Genomic DNA, 19,399 nt, shown 5'->3' with positions numbered 1-19,399 from the left:
TAGATGGGAGTCCGTCCACCACCCACAGCCCCACACAGTAGGCGGCACTAGAGGTTCAAGAGGAGTGGCTATATTATACAGAGAGGGACTGCAGCATGTGATACAGGTGGTCAGACGGGATGAGGATGCACAGTTCATGTGGGCAAGGATCAGGACGGAGAGGGCCAGTGATATCTACCGTGCAGTGTGCTACTTTGCACCATCCACAAATGCCACCTGCGGGGAGTCTCCATACCTTCCATGCTATGAGGACATTTTAAAGTTCTCCAATCTAGGGGATATCCTCCTTGCTGGAGACTTCAACGCCTGACCCAGTCATGAGGGACATCCAAAGCCGCATGGGAGGTCCTTGAAGCCATGCCTGTGAGTTCTTTTCTTGAAGCAGGAGTTGGATAACCTCAAGATGAATGAGGGAGATTCAATGGAAGATCACCTGACAAAGGCTGAAGGATCTCAAAGAACAACTCCTCAACATTGATGAAATCATATTATATAGACTATAAGTAGCTTGTAACTACTAGCCTCAACTCCTTGCAAGACTCCTATTTCAGTTTTCATACATCCATCAACCTGTCCATGAGGAGTGGTGTAAAACTTTTATCTTTTTATGAGTGGATTGGATTACTTCTTCAAGAGAAGCAGACAGGGAAGAACAAACATTATATAGGGGAAGAGCGGGCTTTTCTCTCTAAGGCAAGGTGGATTCTGGATCACACGGTGATACATCCAAGAAAAAGAAGGAGAAATCTCACTAGTGCCACAAGGCTAGACACTACATCAATGAGTGTCAGAAGCGGTTTGCCAACGAGAACAAAGACGCTGGAAATGAAGCTGCTAACTCAACCTTAGAGGAGCACAAGAAAGATGAACCCCAACTTGTTGACACAGGCTGGGTTTTCTAGACATGCAGATAACCATTGAGGGGGGAATGTTAGGAAAAACAGTGCCTCAGAATCCCCAAGACGAATCTGAGGTTCACTACATGCTTCTCCAAAGAACGGCTATATATCAAAATCTCGTCTAAGTATACCACAACGAATTTCGCCAAACAATCCCGAAAGAGATCGTTCATCATCTGGTGAAAAGTAGTTGGAGCACTCGTGAACCCAAACGGTAATACGAGAAACTCGTAATGACCATAATTGGTTTGAAAACCTGTCTTAAAGATGTCTTCCTCGGCTATGTTGATCTAGTGATAACCCATACGAAGATCAATCTTCGTAAAATACTTGGCTTCTTGGAGCATATCTATAAAATTGTCCACTCTAGGAAGGGGATATTTATTTTTGATTGTAGCTATATAGTCGACACATCCTCCAAGTTTTGTCTTTTTATGCTTCAAAAGCACTGGAGCTTCCCAAGGGGATTTACTTTGTGGAATCTATCCCATCCTAAGATATTCCGACAACTGTCTTGCGATCTCATCCTCCTCCAGCTCACTCATCCTATAAGATGCAATACTCGGATACCACATGCTCTCACCAGAGAGCTACGCATTGCATTGAGGAGATATGGACAGCCTTCTCTTTCCGCTCCGGTACTACCGCTTCCACGCAGGATAGAGCCCTCCTTGAGATTAATACTTTTCTCCAATCAATAGCACAAGTGTCATGTGCATGCTCATTCCCACGGCTATTTCCTTGAAGGGCAACAAATAAAGTACTAGATAGAACCAGATATAGGAGCTTGTGCTACTTGTATGGCTTGTGGAGGACACAGGAGGCTGTCAGCCAGCTCATAAGAAGAATATGCTTCTATCTGCTGCAGCATATAATGGAATATTTGTCCAAGACCTGGCCGACAGCAAGTCGGCCAGTCCATAGGGGATTTCATGGCTTATAAAAGGGCACACTTGCTCATTGTTAGAGTCATTGACTTTCCCATGGGCCGAGGCATAGAATAGGGTTTCGACTAGGTGATTCACCACCTTATGATGGCAGCCAAGGGCTAGCCAAGAATGTACCCTTCTGATACTATATGAATATACTAAAACTCGGCTCTCTCTCTCTCTCTCTCTTCTCTCCATCTCTCTTGTTTGCGTTTGTTCCAGGATGGTGTTTTGGGCTGAAAGATGACTCCCAAAGCTTCTCCATGTGACATTGGTATCAGAGCTTCAAGTTGGTTTTGAGATATTGTTGCTAACGATGTTCCACGCACCCTCCCTTGCTGCATCGTGCATAGATCAAACCATCGCCCGTGTCTTGATCTTTTGCTGGTGTGGGGACCAGGTAAAATTGTTTCAGTATCAAGTTTAGCAACGCTAAACATTGATGGTGACCCAAATGAAGGTGCACAGTCCAAGGAGAGTAACACAAGACATGGAAGAAGTTCCCAGGAGGTTGGTTGGTGGTGTTCCACAAGACCCAAGGGAAATGGAAGTCCTATGAGTCCGGTGCCACTTGGGGCACACCAGGAAAGGCTTCAGGCAACGGTTCCAAGGGAGGATGATCCTCCAAGGGGTGGAGTGAGAATGCCAGACTCAATACTTAGGAATAGAAGACCAGAGAAAGTGCTCAAGGATAGGCATGAAGGACTAGGGGACAAGATGGAACAGATGCATGGATTTTTAGCAAATTTGGAGTGAATTTGGAGACTGTCACCAATTGGCCAACCATTTGATCCATCTCCAGATTCTTGTCTTGTTCACTTGAGGCCAGACCGGTGTCTCATGTGAAGGGACCACTTTTTTTTTTGCATAACATGGACGGGAGCCAGCAGACTGGTGCCACCCGTGTGTTAGCAGGATGGTGTCGTATGGATGGGAGCCAAACTGGTGCCACTCGTGTATGACCTGGTCTATGTTCTATCCATGGGATTGTCATGCCATGGAAGAGCCAGTATTTGTGCCGTGTCTTGCCTATGGGATTGTCACTCCATAGGGAGGCTCGTGCTTGAATCTGTGTCTTACCTATGGGACTGTCACTCCATAGGAAGACCGGGATTCATGTTTTCTGTCGTGCCATCATTGTGCCCGACAGAAATGTTTAGTACTTGTTCCATGAACGGGAGATATGTCCATGATATTGTTTGCACATGCATTCATGTTTTGCATGTTTGGAACTGTTTTCGCATGACTTGTATTCTTGTGTTTACCTGTTTGACGTGCCACTTACTGAGCGGGGACGCCTGCCAGTGAGTCGTGAAGTTTGTTCTATCTTCTGACAAGTTTTGTTGCGTGTGAACAGGTGGTAAGTGTATTGCACTCGTTTATTTTATAGCATTCTTTTTAACCTTTGTTTTTATAAGATTGTAGATTCACACTCATTAATGAGTGGTCACCCTCCCCAAATATTACTTGGTGTCCTTGGTAGGGTGGGCACCCACGTTTGGGTCATGGTGGGGAGGGAAACCCCTCATGTGTGTGGGGGTGGGTGCATGGCCACCTATCCACTCCCCACTTTGGAACCTTTGGAACTGGCCGCCTCCATGCAAATGAGGTGGGCCGGCCCATCGCTCAGGAGTGAACCTCCTCTTGTTTATAGGCGACTGTGCATGACCACCTTGGATGATCTGTCCGCCAGGCGACTTCTCCAACGTCTACCCACAGACGGCTGCGTCCAGGCAATCTAATTCTCTCTTGCTTTGCCACACGACTGCGCCCTGATTGCCTCTCTTTCGCTTGCTTACAAGTGGCTGCGCTGGCCTTTCTTCCGCTTGCCCTCAGGCTGCCGCACACAGGTGGCTGCGCTGGCCGTTCTTCTTTCGCTGGCTTATAGGCTGCTGCACGCAGGTGGCCGCGCAGGCCTCTTTTGCTTATCCACAGCCGCACACAGGCGGGTGCACAGTTCATCATCCACTCGCCTTGCAAGTGGCTGCGCACAAGGAGCTGCACGCAGGTGGCTGCGCACTAGCGGTTGCACACAGGTGGTTGCGCAGGTTTTCTCCCTCTCTTGCTTTGCAGGCTGTCGTGTACAGGTTCCCCACCTCTTACCTTGTAGGTGGCTGCACACACAAGTCTTCTATCCCTTGCGCTCACGCGACTCCAGCTCTCCCTATCATCGGGCAGCTACTGGCAAACCATCATCTATCCCTCAAGCTGGCTACAACAGCAGTAATAGAGACTTCTTCTTTCATACGGATACTCTCTGCTGCTAACACCCGTTCGGTGCCGGGTAGTCCAAGCTTCTGGAGAACGACGGTCCATGGGTGCCGAGATCGGGAGAGCCGGGCGTTAGTACAAGAGCGCCTGTTTGTGCGTGGTCCTAGAACACCAGTGGGGCGCTCTCTGCGGATTCCAGTGAGGGCACGGGACCGTAGAGAATAGACTTCTTCCAGTGCATCGCTCTCCTTCGAACATCTACTTCAAGTTTCTTGTTTGGTAACTGTATTCATCTCAGTTGTACATGGACATCATCTGGTTCATTGAACCCATGGAGCATTGTATCTTTTAAATACTCCCAATAATATATCATATATTGAGGGGGGGGTCGGCGGATCGCTCTCCTTCGAACGTCTACTTCAAGTTTCTTGTTTGGTAACTGTATTCATCTCAGTTGTACATGGACATCATCTGGTTCATTGAACCCATGGAGCATTGTATCTTTTAAATACTCCCAATTATATATCATATATTTAGGGGGGGGGGGGGGGGTCGGCCCGTTCCGGCCCCAGTGCTGGTGTCCATTGATCATCATTTTATTTCATTTCAGTTTTCAGTTGTTATTAAGTTGTCCATTCATATTGTGATATTTAAGTTGTGCTATTACGCGTGTGGGTGTCCAACGAGTCTATTCCCACTTGACGGGATCGGTTTCATTGGTATCAGAGCATGGTTATTTTCCTCTTTTTAGTGGAGAAACAAACCTGTGTATTGGACACCCCGCTTCTAGCACACTTAACACAATGGACAGCCAAGGCTACCCTTTGGAAGTGCCTAATTCGAGGGGCCCATCACGTGCCTCGCGTGGTTCTGATGCTTTACAGGGAAGGCACAAGCCCCTTGAGAGGGATAGTGATTCAAGGGGACAACTGTCTCGAGGAAAGACAGTTATGCAAGAAGAAGAGCCTGATGCAATGAGGGCTGAATTGGAGCATATGAGAAAGCTTTTGCAGGCACAAGAGCAAGAGCTGAAATTTTTGCATGAAGATCCCCATGTGCAAAGTGCCATTGAAGCAAGGAAAGCCGATGCAACATAGTTGATGTGTACGTACGGTACGTATTTGTACGTTGTTCCGTACAGATAAAATTTGTGTACGTAAAAATACGTACCATTGTAAAAAATATCAATTTATATGGCATTTTATATCAAAATAAACATAAAAAGATCCAAATACATTTTAAATTGTGAGAGAGACCTACAAGACAATCTAATAAGGTCTTTGCTAATACACATTTGATTAGTAATCACAAAACCCTTGCCGCACGTTGTAAAACTTGTTACTTCAGAAATCAAACATCAGATACCAAAACCAGTTTTCAATCAGAGATCAATCTTCAATCACCAATCACCACTCTTAGCTCTATATAAACTGATGAATCAGTGTTTACACAACAAAAGTCTCAACTCTCATCCATGTTAAAAGGCTGCAAATGCATCAAAACAAACTGAATACAATGCACATACTACATAGCAAGCTGCAACACTACATCATAGAAATGTCCTCAAAAGGCCCATAAGGGCTAGTCCACGACTCCACAATGAAACGTGATCTAAGAGTCAAAACTCCTCATCAGATGATGATGACGACGATGCACCAGAAGAGAGCAAGTCCCTATCTGTCAGGCATTGCCCTCGTCGTCATACTCAGGCTCTGCCATCACGGGCACATGTGATGATGTGAAAGATATATCATGAGATCCATGTGCTACATCATCATCTCTTGGCCCACTCTGAGTATGAATGAGAGTGACAGCCTCATTCGCCCGAGTCCGCTGCGTACGAACAGGCAGCTTCCCCCGACGAATGCTCCTCCGTCTAGCGCTCTCTGAATCTGCAGCCTCCTCACCCAAAGGTATCGCCAAAGCCCGTGCGCATGGCCTTGTGACACGGCGATCGATGCTCTCCAACTCTTTATGAAGGAGTCCTATAATATCTGCCTGCTCGTCCCTGACACGCTGCTCCACGTCGTCCTCAGTAGAGGTTGGCACCATCTTCACACGGGTCAGATCTACCTGTGGAAAAGCAAAATCCGACAAGTCAGAACCACAAGAAATGACTTAATTATATTGAAATGTGTCAAAAGACGTACGACAGTTAAATATACCTGCTTGGGTATCCCCAAAGCATGATAATCTCGCACGAGCTTCATAATCGCTCTAGCTGAGCGGTACTAAGTCGATTGCGGATCTTCGTGTGAACCAAGGAGTAGGCGCTCCAATTGCGCTCACAAGCACCAGCAGAACAATCCTACGATCACGAATCACGATACGATTTTGGAGTCAAAACCCTTAATGAATTAAACTTTAAAGATGGATGCAATTGTGAAAGAGTCAAGAGTACCTGCGAGAGGATTCGGAGAGCAAGATGAGTCAGCTTTGGAAGACCTTGTCTTCCATAGCTCTGCCACCACGTGAGGAAATTTCGTCGCCTCCTCTCTCAAAACCACCGCTCCAGCAAAGGATGGTCCTAGATTGTTCATAAAACTCACCATCTTTGCATCAACCTCAAGTTGCTCATCCTCGTCGTACATTATGTTGATGTACTGGTCTTTCTGCGTGAGCAGAGTGCTCTCACTAAACAGCTCTGGCTTCTTGTAGAAGGGATTAAGCAATGCAGCCATCCCATGAATGGGACGGCTCATAAATGTCCATCGCCGCTCTACAATAGCCAAGATGTCACCTTGGCTACAAATTGACAAGCCAACATTCCAACAGTCATTATATAATATAACTTTAAACATATTGTTGCAGTGTGCATATTATTTAATATTAATATAATCAGCCAAGAACAATATCCAAGTGTACACTCACCGAGACTCCGTCAATGTCGTACAGGCGGCAATATGGCGCTTCATCTCCATGAAGAGATGATAGACCAGTCCAAGAGTAGAGCCCTCCATATCTGTGAGTCCGAGGAGGACATGGATAGGCTGCAATGCCACCGTCAAGCTCTGTACCTCTGTCCAAAAGGCCTCGTCAAGCACTTTCCGCTGAATGTATCTAGTGGCCTCTGTCTACGCATGGTGCATAAACCTCCATTTCGGGTCCACCACAGTCTGTAGTAGTGGGTCCCGCAATCTAAAAAGCCTCTGCAAGACCAGGAACATATAAGAAAACCTGGTCTTCGAGGGTCACACCATATCAAGTGCACTATGGCTCCTGAAGATGGCCAAAGCCTGATGTTTTTTTCGGAAAAATGTAGTAATCTTCGTGGCATCTGCAACATCAGGTTGCACCCATGGCAACTTTCCAATATCCTCCATCAGTAGGTCCAAGCAATGTGCAGCACAAGGAGTCCAAGCAATGCGAGGAAACTCTGCCTCGACCAATTCACCCATACGCTTGCAATTTGAAGCGTTGTCTGTCACCACTTGGACCACATTCTCTGGCCCAACATCCAAAATTGTCTGTCTGATGTGGTGATAAATAAACTCAGCACTGATGGATTCTCTTGCCTTTCCTGCATCCACAGCCCGCAAGAAGTATGTGCCAAGACATGAGGATACTAAAATATTGATAATGTGTCATCTACGCATATCACTCCAGCCATCAGATATGATGGTGCACCCAAAAGACTGCCATCCTGCCTTGACAGGTACCAATGCCTTGTCTATCAAGGCTTTCTACTCTTCAAGCATCGTGGTACGCATTTTGTTATACTCCACCCCGGACCACGAGTCTGTGTGGCCAACCTCTGCTATGGTCCTCACCATTCTCTTCCATTGATCAGTCCTCAGTACATTGAAGGAGATGTTGCACTCCACAAGAGTGCAAGCAATCTCCATCTCAGCCACTTTTTGTCTCTCTTTCACCCACGAAAGAGATGACACACGTGAAGGCAAAGTACTCTGTCTCAGCACATGTGCATCATCATCCTCATCACCCTCCTGCATGACACGGGCCCTCTTTCTGCCCCCTGTAGGTTGGCTATCCTGTGTGGAAGAATCACCCATCTCCCCCACAAGCGCATCATGAAGTGCATCTTGAGTGTGTTGGCTGCCCCTTACCTTCTTTGAACCCTTTGCTGTTGATGAATTCTCAGCAATGAGCTTGTCTCTGATATCCTGCGGCACCTGCTTGCACCCACCACAATTGTCGGTGGTGCCAATACCTGTCAAGTGTATCACGACACGAGAAATTGTGCTCGTGAGCTCGAAGTTGCAATACTTGCACTGCCATCTACGCGTGCCAGAACCAGCTTGGGTCGGCGTATTAATAACACGGATGACATTGGTGTGCTGCTGCCAGTAGGAGTTGCATGGCTTCAGCATATTGGATCCTGGAAGCTGTGTGACACAAAAAAAGAGAGAGAGAGAGCTTAGAGCATACTCCAAAGAAAGAAAGAAAGAGAGAGAGAGAGAGAGAGAGCTTAGAGCATACTCCAAAGGAGGAAAGAGAGAGAGAGAGAGAGGGGGAGAGGGACTCGGGAGGGAGCGAGAGAGAGACGAGATTAATCATGTAGTACATTGGCCGCTCGCGGTTGAGAGAGAGAGAGAGAGAGGGAGAGAGAGAGAGTACAGTACGAGACAGAGATGCATCATGAGGGACCAAGGCCATGAGCGAGAGAGAGCATGAGAATTACCTGGTTGCAATGTGCACAGTGTGCAGAGACAGAGCGAAAAAGAGCACTGCAGGCGAAATTCCAAAATAAGCCCAAATTCGTATGTTGAAGGTCAAAAAGGGACTTTTTAAAAAAATAAACGTACGGATCGATCTGTACGCGTACGGATCCGTACAGTACAATCCGTACGGTACGTACGGCTGCAACCTTGCGATGCAATGGTAGATATGACTTTTGAGTCCATGGCACGAGAAGTGGGCAAGAAGCCAAGGGAGTTGGCACTTTCCTACCTCCTCCGCAAAGGTGACATCAAAGAGGGGGAAGATGGAGAGCTGAAATTCAGAAATCCACCTCGCTTGAAGCATGGAGATCCCGCATCTCAAAGGTTGAGGTCATTTATGCAAAGGGAAGAGGTGACAGCCACCTCTCGTCATGCATCTTCTCCACAAGGCACAAAGGCTGACACGTATATGTATGCTAGTGCTCATGGAGGGCATGATGGTCACATGTATTCAAGGCATGTATCCCATGGAGGGGGTGACAGGTCTGCCACTAGAAGAGCTTTGCCTACTGAGTTGTCTCATGGAGAGACATTGCCTTATGCAGGAAGGTCACATGCATCTGATTCTCAGGTTCGTGGAGCACATGCCACCATGCTTCATGAAACTTCCATGATGGCCCATGGAGCCCATGCAAATAAGGCTGCCCCGTTGGATAAGGGGAAAAGAAAAAGAGAGGACCATGAGCCTCATGCCAGAAAGCTCAAGGAATTTAAAGCAGGTGACAAGCACGTTAAGTTTGATGTTTTTCATGGAGAGCATGATGCTTCCAAAGTGTTAGCATTTGTGGCACAGTTTGACATTGCTTTTAGCGATGAGGACTTCACTGAGAAGTCTAAAGTACGCCATGCTAGCATGTTCTCGAAGGGGACCGCTGCTCATTGGTGGATCACTGAAAAGATCACCAAAGACCCCATTTGCACCTGGAAAGAGTTTAAAGACAGATTTTATGCTTTGTTCTTGCCACCTAATGCGGAGCAAACTCTCACCCAAAAGTGGGATAGACTTGAGCAAAGAGATAATGAAAGTGTGCAACAGTATGTCAATAAGTTTTGGAAAGTGTTGCTTGAGGTAACTCCTTTTATGCAAATCACTGAGGATGAAAGAAAGAGGAAGTTTCGCTCCGGATTGCATCCAGTTTATCGTTCGGGCATTGAATTGCACCCGAAACACACTTTGCAACAGCTTATAGCCTCTGCTCTTACTACGGAGCAATTGGTGCTCAAAATTAAGCAAGATCAAGGGCAAAGATAAGGCTGTCCCAAATCTGCAAAAAGGTGGACAGCCACCTGAAAAGAGCTTCCGGGAGATCCAGAAGGGAGGCAAAGATGAAAATACCTCATCCATGGATAGTGTGCTCAAGAAGAACAGGTTTGGCTTGACTCCTGAGCAAAGGGAGCAATATGCGAAAGAGGGGAAATGTTTTGCATGTGGAAGCAAAGAGCATATGTTTCGGCAATGCCCCAAACGTAAGCAAGATGCAAGAGGACAAGCAGTCTAAGCCTAATGTGCATGCAGTTCCCGATATGCAGGGCAGTGTTGATCATGCTGGCAAAGAGGGAGATTCCATCCCTATTGTATAACACATCCATATTAATAAAGCAATACAGAAGAATTTGGTACCAGATGCATTGTCAAGTAGGCCATATGTGGCTACAATTTCAGTAGCCTCACATGGGGAATTGACTACTATGCGTGAATTGTATCATTTGAATGCTGATTTTTGTCATATTTGGGCTGATTTGATGGCTAGTCACACTCATGCCTCTTATGTGATCAAAGGGGGCTATCTCATGAATGAAAATTGCCTGTGTGGTGAAGGACATGCGTCCCAAGGTTTTAAAGGAATGTCATGCCGCACCCTATGCTGATCATCGTGGTGTCATGCCTACAACACGCATGATTGAGAGAGATTTCTTTTGGCCAAGCATACGAAAAGACATTGAGGCATATGTACGTGCATGTATTACTTGCCAAAAGGTGAAATTTGACAGGCAAAAACCTCCAGGTTTGCTTCAGCCATTGCCTATTCCCTCGCAGCCATGGGAAAGTATTACTATGGATTTTATTATGGACTTGCCTAGATCCCAGCATGGGAATGATGCTATTTGGACCATTGTTTAGCATAAAATGGCTACTGACAAGCATAGAAGGGACATGCAAGTCAAAGAAGGTGATTGGGTTTTGCTGAAATTTGAGAAAGCTAGGTGAGAAGGATCATATCCTAAGCTTTCTCCTCACTATTATGGACCCTTCAAGGTGATTCAAAAGATCAACGAAGTGTCATACAGGCTTCCTTTACCTAGTCATTGGAAGATTCACAATGCATTTCATGTGAGTCTTTTGCGGAAGTATGTTGGGCCAGATCCTGAAGCGCCTGCCACAGAAGATCCGCCAGAGATTGATGAGCTTGAGGAGATCCTCCAGCCACAACAGATTGTCTTTCACAAGGAGAGGAAGCTACCTGCACGAAAGCTTTCTAGGAGATACCTTGTGAAGCTCAAGAATTATTTGCCCATTGATGCAAAGTGGGTAAAGGAGGATTATTTTGTTGATTACCCATAGCTATTGCAGGCATATCTTGAGGCTTTTCAGTTGAGGACAACTCTTTAGAAGCCCGGGGGAATGTCACCAATTAGCCGACCATTTGGTCCATCTCCAGATTTGTGTCTCGTTCACTTGAGGCCAGACCGGTGTCTCATGTGTGAAGGGACCAGTTTTTTTTTGCATAACATGGACGGGAGCCAGCAGACTGGTGCCACCCGTGTGTTAGCAGGATGGTGTCGTATGGATGGGAGCCAGACTAGTGCCACTCGTGTATGACCTGGTCTGTGTTCTATCCATGGGATTGTCACGTCATGGAAGAGCCAGTATTTGTGCCGTGTCTTGCCTATGGGATTGTCACTCCATGGGAGGCTCGTGCTTGAATCTGTGTCTTACCTATGGGACTGTCACTCCATAGGAAGACCGGGATTCATGTTTTCTGTCGTGCCATCATTGTGCCCGACAGAAATGTTTAGTACTTGTTCCATGAACGGGAGATATGTCCATGATACCGTTAGCACATGCATTCATGTTTTGCATGTTTGGAACTGTTTTCGCATGACTTGTATTCTTGTGTTTGCCTGTTTGACGTGCCACTTACTGAGCGGGGACGCCTGCCAATGAGTCGTGAAGTTTGTTCTGTCTTTTGACAAGTTTTGTTGCGTGTGAACAGGTGGTAAGTGTATTGCACTTGTTTATTTTATAGCCTTCTTTTTAACCTTTGTTTTTATAAGGTTGTAGATTCACACTCATTAATGAGTGGACACCCTCCCCAAATATTACTTGGTGTCCTTGGTAGGGTGGGCACCCAAGTTTGGGTCATGATGGGGAGGGAAACCCCTCATGTGTGTGGGGGTGGGTGCATGGCCACCTACCCACCCCCCACTTTGGAACCTTTGGAACTGGCCGCCTCCAGGCAAATGAGGTGGGCCGGTCAGCTGTTTGTGGGATGTCTCTCCATCGCTCAGGAGTGAACCTCCTCTTGTTTATAGGCGACTGTGCATGACCACCTTGGATCATCTGTCCACCAGGCGACTTCTCCAACGTCTACCCACAGACGGCTGCGTCCGGCGATCCTCTTCTCTCTTGCTTTGCCACACGACTGCGCCCTGATTGCCTCTCTTTCGCTTGCTTACAGGTGGCTGCGCTGGCCTTTCTTCCGCTTGCCCTCAGGCTGCTGCACACAGGTGGCTGCGCTGGCCTTTCTTCTTTCGCTGGCTTATAGGTGGCTGTGCAGGCCTCTTTTGCTTATCCACAGCCGCACACAGGCGGGTACACAAGTCATCATCCACTCGCCTTGCAAGTGGCTGCGCACAGGCGGCTGCACGCAAGTGGCTGCGCACTGGCGGTTGCACACGGGTGGTTGCGCGGATTTTCTCCCTCTCTTGCTTTGCAGGCTGTCGTGTACAGGTTCCCCACCTCTTACCTTGTAGGTGGCTGCACACACAAGTCTTCTATCCCTTGCGCTCAGGCGACTCCAGCTCTCCCTATCATCGGGCAGCTGCTGGCAATTCATCATCTATCTCTCAAGCTGGCTACAACAGCAGTAACAGAGACTTCTTCTTTCATACGGATACTCTCTGCTGCTAACACCCGTTCGGTGCTGGGTAGTCCAAGCTTCTGGAGAACCACGGTCCATGGGTGCCGAGATCGGGAGAGCCAGGCATTAGTACGGGAGCGCCTATTTGTGCGTGGTCCTATAACACCAGTGGGGCGCTCTCTGCGGATTCCAGTGAAGGCACGGGACCGTAGAGAATAGACTTGTTCCAGTGGATCGCTCTCCTTCGAACGTCTACTTCAAGTTTCTTGTTTGGTAACTGTATTCATCTCAGTTGTACATGGACATCATCTGGTTCATTGAAGCCATGGAGCATTATCATATATTGAGGGGGGGGTCGGCCCCTTCCGGCCCCAGTGCTGGTGTCCATTGGTCATCATTTCATTTCATTTCAGTTTTCAGTTGTTATTAAGTTGTCCATTCATATTGTGATATTTAAGTTGTGCTATTACACGTGTGGGTGTCCAACGGAGTCTATTTCCACTTGACGGGATCGGTTTCAGAGACCGGGCAAGGTTTTCTGTGAAAAGGTTGCCAGGAATGGAAGGATGACAGGTTTGGGACTCCATGAATAGACAATGGGATGATGATAGTCATCCAAGAACAGAAGTTGAATCCCATCATCAAGTTTAGCAAAGGGGGATGTCATACATGTGCATGCTCATTCCTAGGGTTATTTCCTTGAAGGGCAAGGATAAGAACCAAATACATGAGCTTGTGCTACTTGTATGGCAGGGAATACCTTGTGGAGGACACACGAGGCTGTCGGCCAGCTCATAGGAAGAATATGCTTCTGTCGACTACAGCATATAATGGAATATTTGTCCAGGACCTTGCTAACAGCAGGTCAGCTAGTCCATAAGGGGATTTCATGGCTTATAAAAAGGCACGCTTGCTCATTGTTAAGAGTCATTCAGCCTCCCATGGGTTGAGGCATAGAATAGGATTTAAACTACGTGATTTACCACCTTTTGATGGCAGCCAAGGGCTAGCCAAGAATGTACCCTTTTTGTACTATATGAATATACTAAAACTCGGCTACCTCTCTCTCTTCTCTTCATCTCTCTTGCTTGCGTTTTGCATCAGGTTGTTCCAGGATGGTGTTTAGGGCTGAAAGAAGACTCCTAGAGCTCCCACATGTGACAACAAGAGAGATTGGTGGCTTTTCGAGGACAAGAGAGGAGCTTACGTGCAGGTTGGGTCCATAGTGTGAACCCAACTATAATTATGCCATAACTCTAGTAAAACAAAATAGCTGTCACATAGCCTGTAAATCACTAGCAGTGTATCAACCATAATCTCCACCAGATATTAGTGCCCCCCTCGAGCTCAACTCCATACCCTGCCCTCTAAGTAAGCTTCTAAACATGCAAAGCTTCTCTATACCTATTCTCAATGCTGATATAAACCAAATCCACATCACTTGCTAGAACCTTCTCCCTCACAAAATGATAATATTGCACCTCAATGTGCGTCAACCTAGGATGATACATTAGAGTACTGACCAATTGTATGCTACTCATGTTGTCACAATAAATTACAACTGCCATATCCATCGGCTCACCTATATCAGTAGGTAGCTTCTACAACAAAGCTATGTTGCCATGGCAATGCCCCTATACTCAGCCTCTCTACACGACAAAGTAATCATTGGTTGTGTGGCACTTGCATGGTCTCGATGGCGAGGTTGTCTCTAATCCTCTGCGGGTCAAATCCATTGCCACTCACTTCTACTAAAAGCTGCTATCGAGACAGACCCTCCACCCCCGACCTAGGAGCAAGTGCGGCACCAAGTCTAGCAGCACTTGCGACAAGACCTCCAATAATCATTGAATTTTTCCATTCTCAATTGATGAGCCTAAGAAGGCTCTTCAAGATCATCCATGCCATAAGTATCCAAGAAAGGATAGGCTTCCAATTTCTTTCTTTCAATAGCATTGGCATCTCTTGGCTTTCAACAAGGTGATGCAGACAGGCTCCCTCCCGGGGCATTTGGCAGAGCGCCTATCACCAACCTAGACATTTTTCACTTTGAAAGGTGCCTGGTGGGCTCCCCGACATCTAAATATTTGAAAAGTACAAGCTTTGGGAATGGGGGATTATTCTGGGATACAAAGGATCACACTCCGAAAATCTAGGAGGGTTACTATTTTTTGACAACCCCGAATTGAAATTCCATTAGTGTAATGGCATCCGTAAGCTAGGCAAATGGGTGGACTTGCTTAAGCACCTTTGATAGAATGTCTACGAGTTTAGATATTTTCAGAGATGAAGTTTTGGGCAGGCTTTATTGCTGCAAACTAGCCTCTATTACAAAGTTGCATCCAAACGTTTGGAACGTTAGTGAATGTACACTTTTGATTTTATAGGTTTAAAAAACGGACGCAAGTCAAGGTCGTTTTTTATTTCGCTTTTCCTTCCGTGCATGCGGAAGCCTCTATGCGGCGCTAAAGTCTCTCTCTCTCTCTGGACATCCAGAAGACATTGACAATTGTACATTGATTTGTCTCATAGGTCGAGTTCGGCCTCTAGTAGACGTTAATAGAGCTCTCTCTCTCTCTCTCTCTCTCTCTCTCTCTCTCTCTCTCTCTCTCTCTCTCTCTCTCTCTCTCTCTCTCTCTCCCCGCTATGTCGCCTCCCTCTCCCGCCTACTGCCCCGCTTGCTCTCTCTCTCTCTCTCTCTCTCTCTCTCTCTCTCTCTCTCTCTCTCTCTCTCTCTCTCTCTACTTCCTCAGTACATATTATGCTTTATGCTAATGATATTGTATTAGTGTCTGAGTCTCCAGGAGGTCTACAGCAGCATCTACATGCACTCGATGATTTATGCACACAGAGGGGTCTTACTGTGAACCTTGGGAAAACCAAGGTTATGGTCTTTCATACATCGAGACAGGGCAGGAGTTAGCTGACATTCACTCTCGCAGGACGCCACGTCGAGGTGGTGACATCATACGTGTACCTAGGGGTTACCTTCTCTGCAGCAGCCACGCGCTTCACCATGGGTTCAGCAGCCAGAACCAGATTGACACGGGGATATGCAGCATTGGCTATGCTAGAGAAAGAGTGCCACCAAGCGCATTTTCAGGAGCCCCGGACCAAGGGATGGCTATTTGACACATTAGTCACACCGGCACTGATGTATGGAGCAACGGTATGGGCGCCACGACTTGCTACCCATTGGTGGACACAGATAGAGAGACCACAGGCCCTCATGATGGCACGCATGATACACAGCAAACCGTCAGTACCTCATGACATTATCTGAGCAGAGTTTGCTGCGCCTCCTATGATGGTAGAGGCCATATTCCAGACTATATGCCTGCTAGACAGATTCAGAGAGATGCCACAAGACAGATTGTCATACAGAGCTTTTGAGGCATCTAGACAGCTGGCTAAAGCAAGAGACAAAGGATCATGGTATGCACAGGTCACACATTGGTTCTCACAGCATGGCCTAGACATGGATCATCTACCACCATTCCAGTATGAGAGGGATGCACCACATATCCGTCTCTCTCATAGTGAGAGGAACAGAGTATTGAGACAGGACCTATGGCAGCTCTATACACGAGAGACATGGATATCACCTACACAGCCTCTTCCACCGAGGATGCTATACTACAGAGATCACTTCATGAGTATCACTACAGAGATCACTTCATGAGTATCACTGATGATGGATTTATAGAGAGGCCTAGATACATAGAGGGCTTTTTACCACACGGCTCCCGAGTAGCTATTTGTCAGCTTAGAGTCTCATCACATCGATTGGAGATCGAGACTGGCAGAGCAGCACGGATCCCCCGAGAGGAGACGGTATGCAGATTGTGCACAGAGGAGGTGGAGAGTGAGGAGCATTATGTATGCAGATGCAGAGCATATACAGCCATCAGAGAGAGATACCCCATTTTATTTAGAGAGCCACATTCCCTACGCCACATCTTTGAGGCAGCAGACCAACGCATACTCGGGAGATTCATTCTAGACATACAGCGTCACAGAGAGACATCATTACAGGCTCAGACAGCTCCAGAGGGGGGACGACAGACACGGATTACTACATTTTTTCAGAGATCCACCCCACTCCCAGCCCCTACACAGCAGGGAAATACTCTCCAGAGAGCAGAGACACTCAGAGCCCGCAAGAGACAGAGGACACCTGGCTTTCGGACACCACGCCTATACCAGAGAGAGATGACAGAGATCAGAGCTCAGTTTCACAGAGAGGGTGCGGAGCGACTGGCTCCCTTCAGAGCAGACCCAGGCATGTTCTTCAGGGAGCTGTGGACACCCCCTTCATTGATGTATACCATTCTATACCCCCAGTATGGTACAGGATGGAGCTAGCTAGGTTGCATATCATGATTGTATACTCCATGCATATAGCTTTGCATTCTCCTAGTAGTAGAGCTCCATCAACTTCCCCACTCATTGTACTTATTGCACACCCAGATTCAGCTTTTTAGTTCAGTACTTTTTCATTTTGTTGGGATGACGGAGGATACCCCACACAAGTACACTGATTTGTCTCATAGGCCGAGTTCGGTCTTTTGGAAGACGTTAAATAAAATCTTTCTTTCTTTCTTTCTTTCTCTCTCACATTAGCAGGAGGGCGGGTCGAGGTGGTGAGCTCTTATGTTTACCTTGGCATCACATTTACTAGCTCAGCTGGACGCTTCTCCATGGCTCAGGCAGTCTGCGACAGAGTGACCCGGGGGTATGCAGCTCTTGCTGGCCTCGAGCGTCAGTGTCATCAGGCACATTTTCAGGAACCCCGCACGAAGGGGTGGCTCTTTGATACATTAGTGACACCAGCCTTGATGTATGCAGCAGCGGTTTGGGCACCAGGGCTTGCAACCTCCACATGGGTACAGCTGGAGAGACCACAGATCTTGATGCTCTCGAGGATGATACGCAGCAAACCATCCGTCCTGCACGACATTGTTCGAGCTGAGTTTGCTGCACCACCTATGGCAGTGGAGGCATTGTTCCAGACGATCTCCTTTATATACAGGATGAGGGAGATGCCCACGGAGAGATTATCCTGCCGAGCTTTTGAGGCATCCAGACAGCTAGCCGAGGCTGGACACACTGGATCTTGGTATGCACAGATGCTACAGTGGTTCTCACATCATGGGATAGACATTGAGCGGTTGCCACCTTTTCAGTATGATCAGTCTGCTCCACGGGGTTACCTCTCTCTCAATGAGAGGAACAGAGTGATGAGACAGGACATATGGCAGCACTACATACAGGAGACATGGACAGCACCAGAGGGCCCACTACCACCGAAGATGCTGTATTACAGAGACCACTTTATGAGCATCTCAGGGGATGGGTTTATACATCGACCGTGGTACATGGATGTATACATGCCACACAGCTCTCGCGTTGCTATTGGACAGCTACGAGTCTCATCACATCAGCTAGAGATAGAGGCTAGGAGAGCGGCACGGGTTCCCAAAGCTGAGCGGATATGCAGATTGCGCCGCGAGGAGGTGGAGACTGAGGATCACTTTGTATGTAGATGTAGAGCCCACCAGGGGGTCAGAGATAGATATGCACGATTGTTTGAGGAGCACTCTTCACTACATCAGTTGATGGAGACCTCGGACCAGCGACAGCTTGGCAAACTACTACTAGAGCTTCATAGTTCTCGAGAGAGACTCCTCCAGACACCCGCTCCCACTAGGGGTGGGAGACAGTCCCAGTTCACAGATTTCTTCCAGAGAGCTATGCCAGTGCCAGCTGATGTACCACGTGGGTTGACCGCACAGAGAGAAGAGGAATTTAGAGCCAGGAGGAGACCTAGACAGACTGGACATAGAGCACCCCGACTCCGTCACCGAGAGATAGCAGCTATCCGAATGAGACACCAGATGGAGACACAAGAGAGGGTAGCTCGCTTTCATTCAGACTCAGGGTACATGTTCACGCCATTCACAGCCTCAGCATCGGCGATGTATGATATCTTATATCCCTCTTATGGCACTGGATGGAGTTAGACATAGATCTGCATAGCATGCTTGTACTACCCCTTCAGCATATAGAGATGCATCTTGCCTTAGCACTCCATCCACATCCCCACCCCCCCTTATATTGTTTGTATATGGGCTCCACCGATCCATGATGATTCACAATTGTATCCAGACACATGCACACTTTTTCTTTTCATTCTTTTCTTCCGATGACCGGAAGAACACAGTTGTATTATTTTTTGTCTCATAGGCCTGCTTTGGCCTCTCGTAGACGTTAATATCTCTCTCTCTCTCTCTCTCTCTCTCTCTCTCTCTCTCTCCTCGCTTCCGCCGCTCTCTCCCTCCCGCTGCCTGCCCGCTGCCTGCCTGCGCCCTCCTTTGCTCTCTCTCCCGCTGCCTGCCCTTCACCCCCCCTTCGCTGCCTGTCTACTTGCGTCCCCCCCCCCACCTCCCGCTGCCTCTGCGCCCCCCTTCGCTCTCTCTCCCACTGCCTGCCCTTCGCCCCCCCTTCGCTGCCTGTCTACTTGCGCCCCCCCACCTCCCCTGCCCGCTGCCTGCCTGTGCCCCCCTTCGCTCTCTCTCTGCCCTCCCCCCGTCTCT

At 47.7% G+C, this 19,399-nt stretch overlaps 1 protein-coding gene across 11 annotated transcripts in view; it reads right to left on the bottom strand.

The window, feature by feature from the left end:
• Positions 1 to 19,399, bottom strand: part of LOC147623544 (uncharacterized) — a 101,632-nt gene that overhangs the window by 3,239 nt on the left and 78,994 nt on the right. Inside the window, exons 10-11 of one of the 11 annotated variants that reach the window (XM_086820077.1) lie at positions 6,205 to 6,347; positions 5,976 to 6,112 (exon numbers count right to left, since the gene is read on the bottom strand). The exons of 9 other annotated variants lie outside the window; for them this stretch is intronic. In XM_086820077.1, coding sequence (XP_086676203.1) covers positions 6,246 to 6,347 — 102 coding nt within the window. In that variant the 3' untranslated portion in view covers positions 5,976 to 6,112; positions 6,205 to 6,245. Of the gene's footprint in view, positions 1 to 5,975; positions 6,113 to 6,204; positions 6,348 to 19,399 lie in introns of those variants that run through there. One more of the 11 variants, XM_086820078.1, reaches the window with a different exon arrangement.

The sequence above is a fragment of the Cibotium barometz genome, chromosome 26, assembly GCF_041138505.1.
Source record: "Cibotium barometz isolate CiBa-2024 chromosome 26, ASM4113850v1, whole genome shotgun sequence".
Lineage (NCBI taxonomy): Eukaryota > Viridiplantae > Streptophyta > Polypodiopsida > Cyatheales > Cibotiaceae > Cibotium > Cibotium barometz.
The sequence above is the reverse complement of the archived record's forward strand: the minus strand, read 5'-3'. Positions and strand labels throughout refer to the sequence as shown.